This window comes from Opisthocomus hoazin, chromosome 6 (genome assembly GCF_030867145.1).
Source record: "Opisthocomus hoazin isolate bOpiHoa1 chromosome 6, bOpiHoa1.hap1, whole genome shotgun sequence".
In the NCBI taxonomy this organism is placed as follows: Eukaryota; Metazoa; Chordata; class Aves; order Opisthocomiformes; family Opisthocomidae; genus Opisthocomus; species Opisthocomus hoazin.
The window spans coordinates 62,756,205-62,776,762 of NC_134419.1; the positions used below are offsets into that span (position 1 = coordinate 62,756,205).

Sequence of the window (20,558 nt, forward strand, 5' to 3'; positions counted from 1 at the left end):
GCACATTTTACTCTTTAAAAGACAGCTTCGTGAACTTTTGCTTGGCTTTTCCTTCAGGAAGTCCTGACAAAAAAGCAGCAATGTAAGCTCTCCTGAGCAATATGTAAAATGATTGAAAATTCACTTCAAAATATCTGTCTGATTTTACTGTCTTGAGGTCATAGCGTTTCACCTAGCTCAGAGGTACTTCTCCCTGCCTATATCTACATGCTGTCTTAAATCTCTCTCAGACTCTGGTAATTGCTTCAAAGAGAGTATTCATACGTAAAGGTCTCTATTTAAAATTTGAGTCTATTGCTTGAGCTCTGATTTCGTGCTGCTACTGGGATAGCACTAAAGGTGAGAGTTCCAACCGTGGATGCAGTATAATGTGAATGTAAATGTAGCTGGTCAGCAGCAGGAATCTGAGGCTTGATCAGTCTGCGTTCACGTGAAAGTCACTAAATGATTGCTACAGTTCTGTTTTTCAAGGCTGTGGAAGTTTAGTGAAGATAGCCTGAACTGATACCACCTACATCTGAATGGGAAAACAGCCCAAATTCATACCACCTGAATCTGGAATCTATAGCCATGCTGTAGGCTTGATTTTTTCCTAAAGTTCTGCTGTTTTGATGTATTTTGTAGATATTTGATCTCCTCTGCTTTCAGAATATCTATAGGAAGACATGCCAGCAGTATGCTGTGGGGATGAAGAGCGTAGGGGAAATGGAGGGTTAGCACTAGACTGTCACATGCTGCCCGGGAGGGTTTTGTGCTTGATCACATGGGTCTGAATGCAAATTTGTGGGACTTGGTACCAGGCCAAAAAAGCACTCAAACTCTATTGTTTAAAACTATGTCGATTTAGATATAGTTTTGTTTCCCCTTGATTTCTATTTCGGTTGATACACTGCCTACTTAACTTACCATTCAGTGTCCCATAGATGCTATTTGGAAACCATGAGTTTATGGAACATGATTTCTCATAGCATTCTCTGTATTTGCTACTTACTGATTGCTATAAACAGGTGAAACACTACTGCTTCATGATTAAAATAATAAATCTCTTTTTTTCCAAGCATTTCTCTCAGACTCTCAATAACTAGTCTATTTGAATGGATATTTTCCATTTCCAGGGTGCATGTAAGTTGTTTTAAACTAGAAAAGACTACTTGTACAGGGAAAGTTACATGTGGGCATTTAGTTGTGTCTTAGCAGATGAGAGGAAGGCACTTTTCTGTCTCAAGTGTTTTTAAATAATACTAATTTTCAGAAGTTTTAGTCTCCTCACTGTGAGTCAAAGAATGGCTCAATGCCACAGTGTTCATTTTGGAAGACTCCTAGCAACTGTCCTAGAAATCTTAAAGCTTTAATCTGTTAGCACTTTGGATACTAAATGACATATTCAAAGTTGTTCACATAGTAATAGTACCAGGAGATGCATTTGAAAATGCAACTCTAAATTTACTTGAATGGGATTTGGGTTTGTCTTTAGGCTCAGTGGAGGAAATGGGCCGTACGTGTAGGCGTGTACTGCAAGGTAGGCAAAGATGTCAAAACAGTAAATCTAGTAGGATTTTCTCATGAAGGGGCTTCTGAGCAAACTCATTTTAGCACCTGCGGAGAAAATGTGTTTTATTTCTCTGGGGACAAACCCACTCTGAAAAAAGCTGCACTTCTGCTTTTCAGTTTTACTGTCATCTGTTCCACATGCACACAGAAACACAAAATTTGCTCCCTCAGACAGACTAATTATTTGATGTTAAATTGAAAGTGTTTGAGGTCAGATTGCCTTGGAGGCAGTGACCTGTGTTGGAGCCAACTGACAGCTACAGTGACTCTGAAGAATAGTGCTGCTGCTTGGTCTGCAAATCTTATCCCCTTCCAGCAGTCAAGAGCGACTACAATGGAGATACTTGTAACTGGCCAGCTTTAATCTAGCTCAGATCCCAAACACGGAAGGGAGGGCGTAGTGGCATGGGCTTTTTTGCAGGCTGGCAAGCTACCCTCGTTTCTGACTTTTCTCCAGGGCTTGTATGCCCTGCTCTCCTTCCTCATCTCTTGCTGCAACTGGATTAAATGTTGGACAAGTTTGCTTCCCTGCCCGCCCTCCTGTCTGGGGTGTGGACTTACCCTGGAGGGTCCCCAAGAGGCCTCCATTGGAATGCTTAGCAGAGGGGGTTATTTGGCCCTGGCACTGAGAATGAGACTTGCACGGGGCGGAGGACGATGGGGGAGAAGAATTGTTTCGTGTCCTTCCTTTCTGCGTGTGCCTACTGAGCATCAGTCAGAATTCAGACATATATAGTTAATGGTCTAGATATGTTTGTGTCCTGGCTGACAAAATCGCTGTGTATGCTCACACAGAGAAAAGGTTGCACAAAGTTTTTAAATTTCAAAATGAAAGGGATATCTGAAAGTGAGGGTGTTTTGTAGAGCGCTGATACTGTTTGCACATATCACTATGCCTGCAGTACCTGGAAAATACTGAAAATCCAATAGTTTTTAAACCAATTCTTTCTTGCACTGATCTGTAATACATACAGCCAAGGAAAATGGTTGGTGCGTCTTTTCCCCTGTGCAACCTGGTAATCTGCACTGCTTCAGTGACCATAACAATTGCTGTCTGAGTATTTTCCTGTTCCTGCTTAGGAACAGGAAAAATGCTTTTGTCTGTAGTCTGTTCTGTTTTCTCATGTTTCCATCTTCTCAAGACTGCTCTCTTCTGTTTCTTGGATAACTGGAATTGCCTAGCACTCTGTTCTGGGAGCAGAAATGTCACTGAACAGAAAATGTTCCCAAAGTCCTTCTTACCCAGAAGCACAGTGGATTTGAAATATTGCCTTCAAAAAAAGACACTGAAGTGATCAAGGAGATGGAGGACTTTCTAAAGAAAGAAATTATTATCTTATTAATAAAAGAGTAGTACATTACGATTTGAAATAATAACATGGTAACATTTTATGACCAAAGGTGCTATATGGCTGTGAAATGACTTAAAGAGTTTCATGGAATGATTTCAAATAGTAGTGTCCTGCTTTTTAAATTAGACTTGTAACTATAGCCGTGAAATTTTTCTGTTGTCTAAGACAACAGAATTTTGTGAATTATTGCAAATATTATATTTACACCATTGGTAACTTTAATTGCATTAAGACTACAAAACTGTAGCAGATGAATAGGAGTGCCACATTATATCACAGTGAGTAATTATTTTTATGTATCCTATTTTGAAGCATTTATTGCTGTAGTACAGCATTTATAAGAGTCATTTCGTAAGTCTATGGTCATAAGAGCCTTCATCCTTCTACTCTCAGAGTATATTGGGAGAAAAAAAATTCTACATTTAGTAGGAAACACTGGGTTTCAGAATAACTGTTTCTACTTTTTTTTGGTCATCCCTTCAGATTTAGAATATAAAGGGAGTTTGGGGAGAAGTGAAAGAGAAAGACAATTTGATAGAAGTCTATATGTAAAGAAATGCATGTATGTAAATTTGAATATTCATTCTACCGCAGTAGCACTTAGTAGTCTTATTCATAAATAATTATCCCTTTTCATTATATGTTGTTCTGATACAGAATAAGAAGGAGGTCACTGCATTGAGGAAATTACAGTCTAATAGATTTTGGGATTAAAGAGAGTTTCTGACTGGTAGTTTAGAAATATTATACATAAGTGATAATTTTACAAGATTTTTCACTTCTGGACACTAGGGGATTTTACCAACATCTGCAGCATGGAGCTGGGTACTTAAACCTTCTCTGTGTTGTAGAGATCTGCCTGGGTTTATGTTATACATTTGAAATCGTCCTGTCTGTTATTGCCACAATAGCAAATAGGAAGACAATAGTGATACAATAGAGTGTTCCAGGGGGAAATTACTGTTTTTTAAGGTATCTCTTTCTTAAGAGTAGTGATTTCTTTCAAGCTTAAGCCTTTCTTGAGGTTAACTGTCATCATTCTATTCACAGAAGTATTTCCCCTCTTATGAAAAAAGACTCCTCAAAGTATCATGAGCTTAAAAAGGAATTATAGATTTCTATTATTATTCTTGTTCCTGGAACTGATACCACCAACACTTTCCTGAATCAAAGTTCAAAGTGTAAATTTATTTGTTTCAGCATGGTCCACTGGGGTGTTATACCAGCTAAGCGAGCGACGTGCTGTTCATACACATGCGGAGGCACCCACACACACCCACTTGCTCATTCTTACCTTCCTTAGGCACCTGAAGCAGACTAATGTCACGAATGTCATGAGAATTAGACCTTTGATCTGACCCAGGATCGCTTTACTTTAAGTAAGCCAATACTTGAGAATATAGGGATAGAAAGAAATGCCATAATAAAGAGTAAAATTTTGAGCTTGGTATAGAATAGATTCTAAGCCTGCCCAGGTATCTGCTGGAGCTACACCATGGGGCTACATTTCAAAACATTCTTGGTGCATTGGTTGTGAATGAACAACACTTCCAATCTGTACAGAAAGTGGGGGTTTCTCAGAACCTGGTGTTCCATCCTGTGGGCTCTGCATGATGGGTATAGACATGTACTGATATGTTGGTTTTGACTTAGGCTGATTCTGGACCATTTACATCTTTGACCCTGAAGAACACTGTGGTTGTTCTTGTGGTTGACCCTGGCCAACACTGTGGTTGGCAGAGGATCTGATACTATATTTACCTTGATGATGGTAGAAAAGTGTTGCTGGAAAGACGTAATCTTTTAGGGCTCTGGTCTGTCATCTGAAATTAGCTACATTTGTGATTTTGCAGTGTTTTCTTAGAGCTGTTTTTTTTTTTTTTAAGCTAAAAACCAATAAAGTACCAATATGATGGAAGTATATCATACATGTTTCATGGTGCTTCTGAAATAGCTGAAATTTTGGTTTTATCTGTAATTTTCAATAAATCCCTGGAAAGGAATTAGCTAGAATAGAATACCTGTAAGACTGCACATGTGAATTGTATGTCTATTTTTTAAAAAAGACAAAATAATGACAGGAAACATTTGATTTTTGAATTTTTTTTTCAAGTATAATTAAATCTATCTATTTGTGGGCTGTGTGTGGACAAACCCCCCTAGTTATGAATAATTTCCTAAACATTATTTGTACCAGTAATCTAAAAGGCATATAGCTGAAAGTTCTTGCTAACATTTCAAGTAATACAAACAATACTTTTAGTTCTGTGATCTTGAACTGTATTATCTATTCATTAAAGTAACAGCATCGATATACCTTATATTCCCTTGTATTTCTTAAGAATATTATTGCTTGAAGTCAGAGGAATGAGATAAGGAAGATAGATACTGATAAAGGTAATTAATTATATCAGCCAGATCAGGGATTTAGAAAAGGATCTGATTATTTTTATGAAATGTGTGGTAAGGCAAATTAACTGGAATGGTAAGATATTTTTAGGCTATTGTCTGTATTCTGAGAGCTTTGAAAAATAATAAAAAGCCATGAAACTGGGCAGCGAGGAACTAAATAGGAGAAATGACAGAGCTGTGGTGGCAGGTGTCTGGGGAAACTGAAGTGCCAGAATTGTGAAGAAGAAACTGATACTTAATGCTCTGTCAAGGATATCATTGGAGAGTACCTAAAATGTGCAATGGCAGTGGGTGGAGGAGAACGGAAAACAGGAAAGCTAATATAAGAACTGTAAAATAAGTAAAATCTCTTTTCTTTTTTTTTCTCCCTCAGAACTCTTGACTATTAGGAACAGAGTTTGTCAGACTTTGAAAAATCAGGCATGGCTTGTGGAAGAATAAAATAAAATATTTTTTAAAGTGGATGCAGGCTTGCACTATCATTTTTAACAGCAGTCTCAGCCCAGACCAAGACAGCTTTGGGCAGGGAGACTGAACTACCTCCCCAATGTGGAGAATGTCCTTGCATCCCTCTGACCTCCAGAAGGCTGATAAAATAACCTGTGAGAGGTGATCTGAGTAGTCCTAAACTGTAACATGCTTCAGGGAAGCTGCGTATACTGCTGTTAGCGTGGTGAGAGATTGGCCATAGTCTGGCCTCAAAACACTTCACTGAATCACAGAATCACAGAATGGTAGGGGCTGGAAGGGACCTCTGGGGATCATCTAGTCCAACCCCCCTGCCAAAGCAGGGTCACCTAAAGCAGGCTGCACAGGACCTCGTCCAGGTGGGTTTTGAGTATCTCCAGAGAAGGAGACTCCACAGCCCATCTGGGCAACCTGTTCCAGTGCTCCATCACCCTCAGAATAAATAACTTCTTCACTGTGTTCACTTGGAACTTCTTATGCTTCAGTTTGTGCCCATTGCCCCTTGTCCTGTTGCTGGGCACAGAATCACAGAATCACAGAATAGTAGGGGTTGGAAGAGACCTCTGTGGGTCATCTAGTCCAACCCCCCTGCTGAAGCAGGGTCACCTACAGCAGGCTGCACAGGACCTTGTCCAGGCGGGTCTTGAATATCTCCAGAGAAGGAGACTCCACAACCTCCCTGGGCAGCCTGTTCCAGTGCTCCGTCACCCTCAGAGGGAAGAAGTTCTTCCTCATGTTCAGACGGAACTTCCTGTGCTTCAGTTTGTGCCCATTGCCCCTTGTCCTGTCACTGGGCACCACTGAAAAGAGCTTGGCCCCATCCTCCTGACACCCACCCTTCAGATATTTGTAAGCATTTATAAGGTCCCCTCGCAGTCTTCTCTTCTTCAGGCTGAACAAGCCCAGTTCCCTCAACCTCTCCTCGTAGGGGAGATGCTCCAGTCCCCTCACCATCCTTGTAGCCATCCGCTGGACTCTCTCCAGTAGCTCTTCATCTTTCTTGAACTGGGGAGCCCAGAACTGGACAGAGTACTCTAGATGAGGCCTCACTAGGGCAGTGTAGAGGGGAAGGAGAACCTCCCTCGTCCTGCTGGCCACACTCTTCTTGATGCACCCCAGGATCCCATTGGCTTTCTTGGCAGCCAGGGCACACTGCTGGCTCATGGTTAACCTGTCGTCCACCAGGACGCCCAGGTCCCTCTCCGCAGAGCTGCTCTCCAGCAGGTCCGCCCCAAGCCTGTACTGGTGCATGAGGTTGTTCCTCCCCAGGTGCAGGATCCTGCATTTGGCTTTGTTGAACCTCATCAGGTTCCTCTCTGCCCAGCTTTCCAGCCTATCCAGGTCACGCTGAATGGCAGCACAGCCTTCTGGTGTATCTACCACACCTCCCAGTTTGGTGTCATCAGCAAACTTGCTGAGGGTACATTCTAACTCTTCATCCAGGTCGTTGATGAAGAAGTTAAACAAGACTGGGCCCAGTACTGACCCCTGGGGGACACCACTGAGAAGAATTTGCTTCTTCAAGAATTCAGAGCATATCTGAATTTTACTTCTAAGAATTATAAATAAACATCAAGACTGTAAAGTCAAACTGTGTTTGCACTGTGTGGTGGAGCATGATGTCAGAGCTGGTGATAGTTGAGCAGCCTCTGGAACAAGATGTAGAGGAGCTGTACCTTGAGACGAGGCATTTGAGACCATGTGCAGCATCCAGTAGTGCGGTTTTCCTGCTTCAGGCAGCTGAGCAGCTCCTGTGCTTGGTGCTAGCTCCTCAGTCCCTACGCTGCACCCACTGCAAGTGGGCAGCTGCTTTGAAGCCCTGAAAGTTAGAGAAAGCTAGCATGGAGGTTGCCTATGAATGTGCATTATGAGACTCTCTGGTTTTAGGTGGTTACAGATGATCTATCCAGAAAGACTCTATGATGCTCTGAATCACGTGTTGAAGGAGTGCTAATACCATCCATCACGTGGATATGCACAAGTACCATCATGCCAGTGTCCATGGTGTTAGTAAGGTAGTTCTACATTCCTCATACTGGCATTGCTCTTGGAAAGGGAGGTTGTGAGGAAAATGCTAGTATTTATTTGCATGCTGAATGCAATTTCTGTGTTGGTTTGGGGCGAATTTATGAAACATATTTTTGGCAAATTTATTCATTCTGTGGGTTGCCACCTGTAGCTATGCAGGCTGCTGGGTATCAGGTCTTGAATTCTGTTGCACAAAGGGCTGCTGTGGCATTCCTACCACCTGCCCTTCATCTTTTGGCAGGCCAGCTGCACTGAACAGCCTCTTGTGAAGCTGTTTCGAGTGACTGGTTGCTACAGCACCAACTGTCTGGCTTGCAGCTGCAAAAGGCCCTCCTGCCACAGTCCTTTAACTTCTCCTTGCAGCTCACAGAATCACAGAATCACAGAATGGTCGCGGTTGGAAGGGACCTCTGTGGGTCATCTAGTCCAACCTCCCTGCCGAAGCAGGGTCACCTACAGCAGGCTGCACAGGACCTTGTCCAGGCGGGTCTTGAATATCTCCAGAGAAGGAGACTCCACAACCTCCCTGGGCAGCCTGTTCCAGTGCTCCGTCACCCTCAGAGGGAAGAAGTTCTTCCTCATGTTCAGATGGAACTTCCTGTGCTTCAGTTTGTGCCTGTTGCCCCTGTTCCTGTCGCTCAGCACCACTGAACAGAATTTGGCCCCATCCTCCTGACACCCACCCTTAAGATATTTATAAGCATTTATAAGGTCCCCTCTCAGCCTTCTCTTCTTTGCCTAGCTGACCTCATTTTTAAGCACTGCAGTTTTCATGGCTTAGTGTCTTATCTCAAGTGTTTACCTATTCTCTTCTCATTTCTGCATTCAAGAAAATCTGAATGAAATGGTTTAATACTTTCCTTCATTATCTTAGAAATGCTGCATAGACCACCTGCCATCACAGCACAAACGTATGAACTAATGAATGAAGCGCTGCATGCTTATACAAAAGTTACGTTTTCACTCGTTTTCACAGAGGCGAGTCTGAAGAGAGAAGAATGAAGTCTCTCCTGCAGAGAGCATAAATGTGTGGATAACAAGCTGTAAATGAAATATTGTATTTCTTTCAAAAACGGAGAGGACTCCACTTTGGAGACCTGGAGCAAAATGAGCCAAGACATCTGCTCTGTTTTCTGCCCAATGTGTACCTGAGCTGGGGCAGACGTGGAATTCTGCTAAAATGAGATTATAAATTAATAGTCCTTCACACTTCATTGCTTGAGTGAGCCAGAAGTTATTTTCTTCTGAGTTTTGAGTCCCAGGTGCAGCACTTGCTGACTACCAAATATGATTTTCTAAAAGGGAAGAAAGACCAGTGAATCGAAACTACAACAACCTCTTCTCTGTGGTCTGAGTACAGCCATGTAATACAGAAAAGGAAAGCACATCAACTGTCAGGCTGAAGGAAGAAGATCCTGTCCAAACATATGATCATGGTGAAGGATCAGTTTGTTATTTGGGCAACAGCTTCCAGTTCTGGTTCTGCTTCTGGCTTTGTGTACAAACATAAGCAGGTCATTTGGATCCGTGTCTTAAAAAGGTGACCTCTCACTTTTTTCTTTGATTTTTGGTACCCAACTTGAGTTGCTCCATGACTGCTATACTATTGCTATTTAGGCTAGTCTAGAGTACTAACAAAGATAAATGTTTCTACTTTCACTAAAACTTAATGAGATTAAGCTGACTGTTACAGACTCAGCTCTTCCTACACCTGGGCCAGCATATGCTCTTTTATCAGAGCCTGATCCACTCTTGCTCTTCAAAGAGGATTAATAGACACCTAGTATTATTTAGCACTAGTCTGTCACACTGTTGTAAAAGAGAGTCTGTGATTTAGCTTGCTTAATGTCCCTAAAAATGAGCAAAATGAATATAGTGTTTCCAGCATGAAAGAAACACTTCTACATTATACTATCTGCCCCCCCTCCCCTCCAATGTCATTCCATAGATGGCTGAGCATGGTAGGGTACCATGCAAGGAGATTGGGCAAGGTTGAATAATTCTACAATTTTCTGATCTAAAAGTTGACCTGAACAGGCTCCAGAATAGAGAATAATGAAAAATCGTGGGTCTGAAGAAGAAGAGACTCTGGAGACAGTTATAGTCTTGTACTGATGTATATATTATGTATAGAGACATCAGCATCAAAGACTGCAACGTCTGCACCTCTGTATTTTCCTAACCGGGACAGGGAGGATAAAATGTGCCATGGAAGATACTCAGACAAAAATGGTTTCCGTTGCAGGCATCAAGGGTTTTGGGAAGAAAAATTGGAATTTCCTCTTACATCTTCACATCCTATTAGTTCTTTGGTGACCTCCAGATAATATCAACTGTCATTTGAGTTGATTAAGAATGGGATTATTTTCAGTAAGAAAGGGTAGGGAAAAGGTCAAAATTATTTAGTTTCATTGGAGTTTCTGGATGCAATTTTCATTAAAATGGAAAAAAATATAAAAGAAAGCCTTTTGTTGTAGGTTCTTTCTACTCGTCCCAGGGGCAGAATATAGTACACAGAACCACAAGAACTAAAACACTGCCAAGTTAGTTTCCACTTTAACCACACCTGCAATACTGCAGCATGGTGACATCTGAACTGCTGCCATTGCTATTTGGAAAGTCGTAAGACCCCAGCAAATATCTGGATATCAGGACCAGATCAGAAAATGCAAGCTTGCATATTTTGTATATTTTTGTACATTTTCAGCTTTTGAGAGAACTGTATTGCTCCTGTTTGTAGTATCATTTTCAAAGATTGGATTGCTGTTTTATTTACAGTCTCTTGTGAAGTCCAATAATTCTTGTATACAGGTGTCCGTCTTCTCTCTATAAGCTCTGCCAAATGTAATTTCTAGCTATATCTTTATTTCTGGTAACAAAGACAGGCTTGTAATCATGGTTATTTCCTGTCAACTTTATTTAGTATCTTTATACAACTGCAGTTAAAGTAAATAGTTTAGTGAGAAAAGCCACTGAAGTAGGGGCTTTTTAGACATTGTGTTTGCTTGAGATATTCTTAATTAAAAATGTTAAGGGATTCTACAAGAACGCAAAAGGCTGTGGCCTAGGTACTGCATCTCTGAATTTGTCTTAAACATGAACTACAAGCATGTGGTGGGCTGACAGGGCACAAGTCACTCATGATCTAAAAGCTGTATAGCACAGGACCGAACATAAGGTGGTATACATTGCTCTTCAGCTGAACTCGTTGCTAGCTGGAATGGCTTCTGTGTTGGATTTGGTTTTCATCCCACCTAGGATGCCATTAACATAATTCCAGCTTCCATGTCCAGCTTAGAAAGAAGATAGTTTGAAAATGTCTTCTATGTGGTTGCAGATGTAGGAGAATATGAAGTACAGAAATAGTTTCTCCCTTTTTCTTTGTAAATTATTTTCAATTTAAAACAATGCATAAAATACGAATTCACTGTTCATCTATGAAAAAGTGTAAAGAGTTATTTGACTTAAGTATTGGACAGTGTATTTTGCCAAGATAGACTATCACAAATTTTTTGGCAAATCTCATAAATGTGGTCAAGCTTGGTTGGAAGATTGTATTGGATTTCCTTAGTACTAAGAAAAATGCCCGGTTATAGATTCACAAGATTGGAATGTGTCTGCCTGTGTTTGGCTGACTAGGTACTTCTCTTGACATGAACCGAGGAACTGAGATGGGGAAGGTGCTGTGATTAAACTGTGGCATCGGGTTCCATGAGGTCTATGGTGGTGCCACAAGGCATTTAACACTGGTCTTTCCATTCTTTCATTGTTAAGTTTTAGCTAAACACTTAAAAAACTATTTCAGAATACCAGTTTTGCCTGGCTTTGGATTCAAGATAGCACGGTGAACAGTCTAGTCACAAGAGCAGAAGTGACGTTTCTAGAACTTGGAACACACTATGCTCCTGAGCTGTGAGGGGTCCTTCCTCCTTCTCAAGTAACTGGTGTCATTGCAAAAGTCTCGGTTGCTCATGGCAGGATGGAAAGAAAACTGCTATAATGCAAGTGTCTGTTGCCCCCTTTCTGCTGCAGGAGTGTAATATTCTCTGCTGCTGCAAAAGGATGCAAGATGGTGTTCCTTTGCTGAGCAAATTTTTCCTAGATAGATCCTCCTGTGAACAGAATTAGAATTAATTCTAATCAGCAGGACACAGCTGCCTCTGTAAATATTTCATGCCTGAGTAGACTTTTGTCTAGCCCTTCTGTTATAAAAAATTAGTAAATAATATGTAAAAATGTGATTTATAGTCAAATTTGGATACTTTTGCTTTTCTTTGGAGTATATATAGCTACCAAGGAAGTGTCCTGTACTATGTTTCTGTGACACTAGAGTGGTTATGTACTGGCAACTTCTTTTGGTCTCTTTTAGGTATCATTTTTATAGGGACATCACTGTATGAGGAGGTATCTTCTGAATCTGCAGCCCTGGCCGCCTCCAGTTTTGGGAATAAATGGAGATATTTAAAGTGGCATTTAAGCTACATCAAAAACTAAGGAAGGCAAGGAACTAAATCTACATATTTAGACACAAAACATTCAACCTGAGTCAGCACTGGTATTTAAAGGATATAGGGTAATTAAACATCCATTATGGTATATTCAAGGAGAGGGGAAAACCTTTCCTTCTTACAAAGTATTGAGACAGAAGTCATCTAACACCTTTGATTTTTCAGCTTGGAGCTTTCTCTGGAGTGGGGAAAGTCCAAATGCAGATTGTCATAAGACTTCTGTACTGTTGCATCTTGCTTAAAGAGACAGTAAAAGCTCTTTGTCTTTATTATTTCTTAAGGAAACATTCTCATAGAAATCACTTTAATTTTATTAATATTTTTATTAGGATTTGTCTTTGGTTAGGCAATCCACTGAAATAAAAGTATAGGAGCAAGAAATCAAAATATTTCAAAGTGAAACTGAAAGTATCATCTTCCACTCCTTATGTTTACTGACTAAGAATAAATTTAATAATAATGCCTATGTAATCCCCCCTCTCCAAACAGGATTAGAAAATTCTCTATATGTGAAGTTTGCATGTCAATGTAGTCTGTTAGAAGTCTGCTGATTTATTGCTTGAATTCTCTTTTCTTTTATTCTTAATTTTAATTATTGTCTTAGTGTTTATGTCTTCAGTTTTCATGTCTTTTGTATGAGAAGTAAAAATGTAACGGAAGAAAATGTATTATGCATGCAAATGTTTGAGACAATGATTCTTGCTAGAAGCGTGGACGATACTTAAAATGCACTGAAGTGTCTGACTAAATTGTTGAGAAAAGATGGGTGTAAATCTCTGTAACTAGTGGACTAGAATTAATTTTGCCAGCGGAGGCCTGTTTTCCCTTTGAGTCATTGTCATCTTTTGTTGCCTGCAATCCTGGGATGGCCCCTGGCAGCACAGGGGTCTGTCTGGCAGCTGCAGCGACTACGGCAGTGTTGTTGGCCACCACTTGGCCAGTAATCCCCACAGCATTCAGATGTCCTTAATGCATGTAACTCCCGTGGCCTTGTGGCATCACCGCTGGTGGATGGGACCTTGGGAAGCAAGTTACAGCTTTCACCTGCAGTGCAGTTGTACAGTTTTCCTTACTATTTTAAGTAAAGACATCACAATTCCTGACGCTTTTCCTTTATAGTACCCTTGTGAGATTGGGAAATGTGATTATTTCCACACTGCAGGTGGGAAAGGAAGCAGGGAATGCTGAAATAATTTAGCTGAGTTTACTTAGGCAAAGCAAGGTCTCAAATCCATATTTATGAAATCCAGGTTTAGTGATTATTGTATACCATCACTCCAAACGCTTTTGCCTTACGAACTTTCTCCTGACCTGGCTACAGAGAGGCTAAGAGAGGATCCAGGCCTTTGCACCTCGTGTATGGAGAGCTTGTTTGTGGATTTAAATGTTGATAGCCATGATAAAGCTGAAAAGTGATTTTTCCACAATAGGTTGTTTACCTTCATTAGTGAAGAAACAAAAGAAAGAATGTGAGTGGAGGGGGGAGAATGAAAAAGGAGTTAATGTGTGATATTTCTAGTTCTTGCAGTTTGAATTATGCAAGTGCAGACGTTTCAAGTGGAACATATCAGCATTACAAAGGTACTTTACTGATATGTAATATCTCTTGCAATTGAGAATTTAGTCACATGTCTCAGGAAAAGACATCTCCTTTGCTTGGAAGGCAAGGATTAAAAATTTAAGTCTCAAGTTATTAAAAATTATGAACAAATGAAAAAAAACGTTAGAAACTAATCTAGAAATCATTCTTAACTACAGAACACTTATTTGATTTACGAATAGCAAATTTTTCTGCATATAATATAAATTCCTGGTAAAAGAAACTAATAACATTTTTCACAGCAGTGAAAATTAGTAGATGTTTATTTCAAGAAAAGGTGAACAAATGCTGCCCACACCATAATTAAACAAAGCTTGTAATTAAGTGTTCCTTGTCACAGCTCACTTATTATCCAGGATCTTCCATAACTGCATGTTGCTATATACAAATGGTAGACTCAAGACCTGACGTCTCGTACCTGATTTGTGGGTGAAGATTTCTCATTTACCTAGCAATCGGACACAGCCAGAACAGGCTTCTGAATTTATACATGATAGAGAGCACTGATTTTGAGATGAAAGATTCCAGTCCTGATTTTGGAAAATAGTCCCCAGACCTCATGAGTTGAGACCAAAATTTATTCTGAGTTTGATTTGGGAGGAATTTCGAATCACATTCGCTGTAAAGAAAGCCTTTTAATTTCACGGTCCCTGGGAAAGTGAAACTTGAGTAAGCTGAAAGCATTGTGAAATGACTTCTGCGTAAACATCTGGGATTGTAAGTCTTGGACTATCTGCACTGAGGTGATCAAGCTGTAATTACATTTCTTTCTCAAGATGTGCTTCCAAATTATGACTGTATATCACTGAGTTATAGTTTATATGCCAGTTTTGCTGAATACAGCGATAAATACCAATTTTGTTTGCACTGCTTGTTATAATGTTAAGTAAAGTTAGCAAGACATCATGTTTGGAAAGAACTTAAGTTCCAGTATCCTGAAATATCTGTGGTATGAGGTTGATTTTGATATCTGCGGTCTATTAAGTAGTGCTCCTGGATGTAGTGTGATGTTCTATATAGTGTTCTTCCTGGTGTAAATTTTAACACTGAATAAATGAGCCCATGACTGTAGTCAGTGGGATGTTTGAGACTTTTCCGATGGGAAATATCTAGGAAGTGCTGTGGTACTGCTGTTCTTGAGAGCGAACTTGTTCAGTGTTTTGGGGTGACCTGAGGCTTTCAGGGTGAGAGTGTAGCAACAGAGCCTGCTGTGTGGAGTGAACAGTACAATGATGCTTCTGCAGGAGGAAGGGCTTTAAGCAGAGCTCAAGATTTCAACATGATGTCAGGACTGTTGAAAACAAAAACCTGTGAGAGCAGTTTGTTGCACAACCCTGGCAGCCAGCTCCAGAGAGCGTTGGACTAGTGCCTCAGTACTCTGCTGTCCCATGTTTGAAAGCAGCACCTCTCTTCTCTTATTATTTTGGGAAGTGGGGGAGGGAATCTTTCATTATTGCGTTTCAGGGATAGGATAGGACACTAGTAGAGACTGCACCTTGATAATTTCACTATTATATTCAGTAGCTGCTCAGAAGAAATCTAGGTAGGCCTCTGGCTTTAAGCGTTGATGAGAACTAGTTTACATCCGGCTGTCATTAGGCTGTCAAAGCCAATGCTATTTGAATTCACAGACTATAGTAAGAGTCTTCATGGAAAGTGTAGTGCAAAAAACGTTTATTTCAGAGTATCAAAACAGAATTACTACGATAAACTCTTCCCAGAGAAAATGTTCTGTCTTTTTCGTCCCTGTTCTCTTTTCCCCCTTAGAGAATACGTGTAGTACTGACTAGAGGGGAAAGAGCCTTCCATTGAGTTAGTGGAGGCATTTGGTGCAGAAATGAGGGAAGTATACCCATGTATGGCTGCAGATTGCTCCTGGTACATCTGTGATGGGATTTCCTAGCAGAATGTAGAATAACCGTGTGTTTTAGTTCACAGAGCATTTATAGCCTTCAGACTCAAAATCTTTCTTATGCAAAAAAAGCAAACCGAGTTGCACTAATGAGAACTGGAATGGGAAAGGCAAAGAGCTTTTGCTGGTGGGATGTCAGGGGACCTAGCTTCTGTCTAATGAAGCTCCATGAAGAAACTTTCATAACAGGCAGAGACCTCAAGCACTGGCCACTTCCAGGAGAGAGACAGGATTTTAGTCTTACCTTGTCTGGCAATTACTATTTTTGTGGTGATCTATCCTTAGTGTTTCGGTCCATTGGGGATTACCTGCTGTATGAACAGGTTTGAGCAGGGCTGTTAATCTAGCTTAGGTGGATCAATGTAGACCTTCCCCAGTTAAAACATGCAAACTGTTTGACTGCTTAGAAACTCGGGCAATTTTTGCAATAGCCAGTAGTAAGAAGTAAGAGCAACAGATTTTAGAGTGAAAGTTGGTACTAGGGATGTGACATCTGCACTGTGCATTTCAGGACTTTTATTACTTTGGACTGTTTTTTAAATTTTTATTTTTTCTATTGTTTGGTGTTTTGCTTTATATTTAGCAACAGAATTAATATTAAAAGCCGTCTTTGTTATACCCATATACAATTTGAGAATCCAAAGCTTGAATATCCACATTAGCAGAATTGCAACTCTTGGTCTCAGCTCGGTAGATTTCTGTTAGTCCCAATGTTGTAGTAGATCAGATTCATGTATATCACAGAAACAGAGGTCATACCCTTGCTTAACTTTACATTCATGCTCTCTGTATTTTCTCTCAAAATGATGTCCTGTTAGACTTCATTACTTTGCAAGACAGTCCTTTGATATTTTCCTTACTCATCTAGTTAATTATTAAAACAAACCCAGAAGAATATTAACTTATGCTCTCATCAATTTCTTATCAATAGGAATAGGATTTTAATGGGTAAAAATGCCTCCAAGTTTCTCCACTTTCTTCTCAATAGAGCAGAATTTGAAAAACAATTCTGTTTTCGTAAATAGACATAATATTTTCCCAGCTAGGGGGAAAAAAAAGCTACCTGAAATAAGAACAACCATCAGGTGAAGTAGAGCAACTCACTCCATATTAAACTGAACTTTTCCTGGTTTCGATGACTCATAGAGAAAACTCCCTAATATTATTTCTGTGCAGTAATACAAGAGAAGTAATATACTTGAACATTAAGGATATCCTTCTAAAGTAACTTGATTTGTCACAAATTACGTGAAGGCATTTCCTAACTGTTATAGTTGTATTTGTTTATGCAGTATTCTGTTTAAATGACTTTCAACATAGCACTTTGTTAATCTGATCACTTAAATTGATCCCTAAGCAGCAGACGAACCAATTCTAAAAATTTGGCCTTATACACTGTACAAGTAAAGAGCTTCTGTATTCTGGACGAAGTTGAACATGTGCTTTTCCTAATATTAAATTTGTCCCTATCTGTTCTGAGGAAGAATATCACCCAGCAGCTGGTGCAGAAGAGACCTTCTTGTCAGCGGATCTGAACCACAGTTCCTGTAAACCTTCGAGTGTCCTAATCCTGAGGAAGTTCCACCCCCATCCATGAATGCCCTTCACATGAGCAGGAGGTTTCAATTCTCATTTTGCCTTATTTATTAACAGAGAAATTAACAGAGAAACTGTCAGAGTACAACAGAGTATCAGTCATTTAATGGGGAAGCAGAAAATAATGAGAAACTTACGGCTGGTGCATAATTTTGAATAGGCTCAGCTCATAATCCGATACATTCTGAAAAGAGAGAAAACAGGTTTTGTATTTTAAATAAAGATCAATATAATCAAGAGCAATCCATTAAGTGAACTAAGCAAAGACGTGAAAAATAGTTTTCCGTTTTGTAGCTACATGGCTGTCTCATCTTGGTTAATGCTTAACTTTTTATTACTGGCCTGTTGTAAAATTTCTGTAAAGCTGGTAGCACACACTACATTGTTAAACTGGAATTTAACCAGGCATGTGGCAAGTTAAATTATGCTAGTTAATGAATCACTCAGAAAGTGATAAGAAAGCTTTTTTATGTGGTCTCTTTCCAGCTCCACCACAGAATCTCTTTGGGGGTTTTTAGTGAAATCAGCAGATTAGTATAACAATGGCTGAGTGGAGATTACTTTAACAATGGTTGGGAGACTATTATGGCCCAGTTTGGTCTGCTCTTGTGCTAGACTTCTGCATGACTCCTCAACCCATGAGAAACTGGAGATGAAAAAGAAATAGAATATTAGTATGCCACCTTGGCACACACGGTGCCCATTATAGTGCTGCACAAGCTAATTTGGGTACTGGAAACTGTTCAGCCACATCACTTCAGTAGTTTGTGTAGCTCCATATACCTTTCACCTCAAGGTGCCAGAGTCCATGCACCATATTAAAGCAGCAGAAGTACTTCTGATTTTCAAGCTAGTCCGTATCTTGCAGCCGAACTTCTTAAATCAGAATTTTAAGCTAGTCTAAATTAAACTTTTTATATCTGTGGATTTTCCTTTAGTGCAAAATTTCCAGTAAAATCTCTGGATTGTACTCAGACCAACTGTGTGATTGTATGGTTTCAGTCCAGAAACCTGTTAATGCTAAAATGCCCTCTTTCTCAGCATATATTTCAACAGGGGGTAGATCAGGCTGAAAACACGTCCATTTAATAGCTGCAATTCTAACCCTCCTTCTATTTTGTGTCAGAAAGAGGAAATTAATTTGCTTGTTTCTGGAGACTTCCTATGCACACCTCTAATGGATGTAAAACCTCTGAAACAAATGCTTTCCATTGACTTAGGTGATACCGAGTTCATTGTAATAAGATGTTTGCCGAGCTCTATCTGTTTTTCTGAATAACCCTCCAGCTATCAGTCTCAGTCCAAACTGTTTTGCCTTTTCTCTCACCATCTTATCCGCATGATAGATGAGTTTGCATCAGGCATACAAAATGAGACACTAATAACAAGTGTATGAGACAAAAGGGTCGAGTGGAGAACATGTAAGGTCTCAGAGAAAACATATTTCCTCAGTCTGTATTTAAATTCAAGTGAATCTCTGCATTTCTTTGATATTAATTTCTTGTGAAAATATGCCATTTCAGGCACTAGAGAACCTCCTATATTTAATACTTAGCATGTAATTGTACTGTAACAAAAAGCAGCTGCATATCTTCATGTGGTACATACGGTGATTCGCAGATGATCTAGCAGATCTAGAAATCGCCACATTCCTGAGGAAACTGAAAACTATATTGGGCTGATTGACACACAGGCCCGTCTGGGCTCGTTCAGCCTTTGTCAGCTGCGACAGTGACTCACCAGAGTGGCTCTGCAGATCAATGGCCAGCGGTATCAGGGCCATTGCCTCCCCTGTTGGTGCATCTTCTAAAGAAGAGGAGAAAGCAGCTATGCTTTTTGTTGTAAGGATCTGATTCCTGTTCACTCCCTTTTCTTTGCAAAAGAGAATATTTAAACTTGACTTGTGTGTATTAGGATTGCTGAGGTGTAATTGCTTGGTGATTGCAGCCAAATAGCTTGTTTAATCCTCTCTGCCCTTCCAAGCCGATGTTTGCTTTAGCGGCTCTCTGCCGTAAGCAGCTCTTTCCACGCAGAAGAACGCTGCGTGCGTGCTCAGATAAACACTTCTTTAACTAGCAATCGAGCTTACTAGAGGAAGAAGCTATGAATTTCAGCGCTTCCTATACTGGTGAATATTTTATATAGAGGGTTTTAACGTTATTATTTTTGTTTTCCGAGACAGTCATCAATAAGAGGGTTAAGCTCTGAGCGTCCCTGAAGTTTGGGGAGACTGGCATCTATGGGTCCAGCTGAAAGCTATCTTCTCTTATTTTGTATGTTTATTTTTTTGCAGTAAATTGCACTACTGATTGCAACTAAGAGCTGCTGCTGCATTTTAGCAACAAAATTCTGGTCTTACGAAAGAGTACAAAAATATCTTGCAAACTCAACATTTTTGAAATTACATGGTAGGTTCTGTAAGAAGATGACTAATCCTTCCAGGTTTTTGTTATCTATTGCTCCTGTTGTTGTTTATGATACACATTGTTAGTGATTCGTACTGGCATGAATAGAATGTATTGCAAATGAATATGTGTGACAAAGAAGAAGTTAAAGTAGTTTCTTTCCTGGAGGGATTCGAGTTGCCAAATACACAATGAGGAACTAAAGGGACAGATTGGAGTGTTTGGGTTTTTTCTGTTTACAGTTTCATGTTAGAGTGCAGTTTAGAAAGCATATAAAAATTATGTTCTCTTTAAACTTGATGTTGATTTTATCTTCTCTACTGGCTGCTTCATTCACCTGCCATCAGCTTCCTCAGTAGCTCCCGTAGGTAGCTCAGTAGCTAAGAGTAGCCAAAACTCTTAGCTGGCAGATCAAGCCAACTGGCTTTGTTCTGCAGACAGCATCATGGAAGGAGAGAAGCGCTGCAGTGATGCAAATGTTTGAGGTGTGTCTCTGGTTCCTTTACTTGCAGAAGCATGTCTTGGATCTGAGCCTATCCTGCTGTAGCTGCCTGCCAGCATGGGTGCTGACAAAGGGGAAGCCGTACATCAGAAGCAAAGAGAAGCTAAATTTTCATGCAGGCTGGAGCTGCAGATCCATAGATAGGTTTTATGCATTTTTGTCTGGAAAAGTTTAAGCCGACTCCCGCACATTTACTTTGCAGTACATGCATAGTGAACTGGCTT

General features: G+C 40.1%; 1 protein-coding gene across 7 annotated transcripts in view; it reads right to left on the reverse strand.

Annotated features, from left to right (window-relative positions):
- BLNK (B cell linker) overlaps nucleotides 1–20,558 on the reverse strand; it is a 105,525-nt gene that overhangs the window by 55,698 nt on the left and 29,269 nt on the right. For all 7 annotated transcript variants that reach the window (XR_012764283.1, XM_075423500.1, XM_075423503.1 and 4 more), the window contains one exon: nucleotides 17,565–17,611. Coding sequence is in view for 6 of the 7 variants with exons in the window: in XM_075423500.1 (XP_075279615.1) it covers nucleotides 17,565–17,611 (47 nt within the window). In the remaining variant the exon portion in view is untranslated. The remainder of the gene's footprint in view (nucleotides 1–17,564; nucleotides 17,612–20,558) is intronic.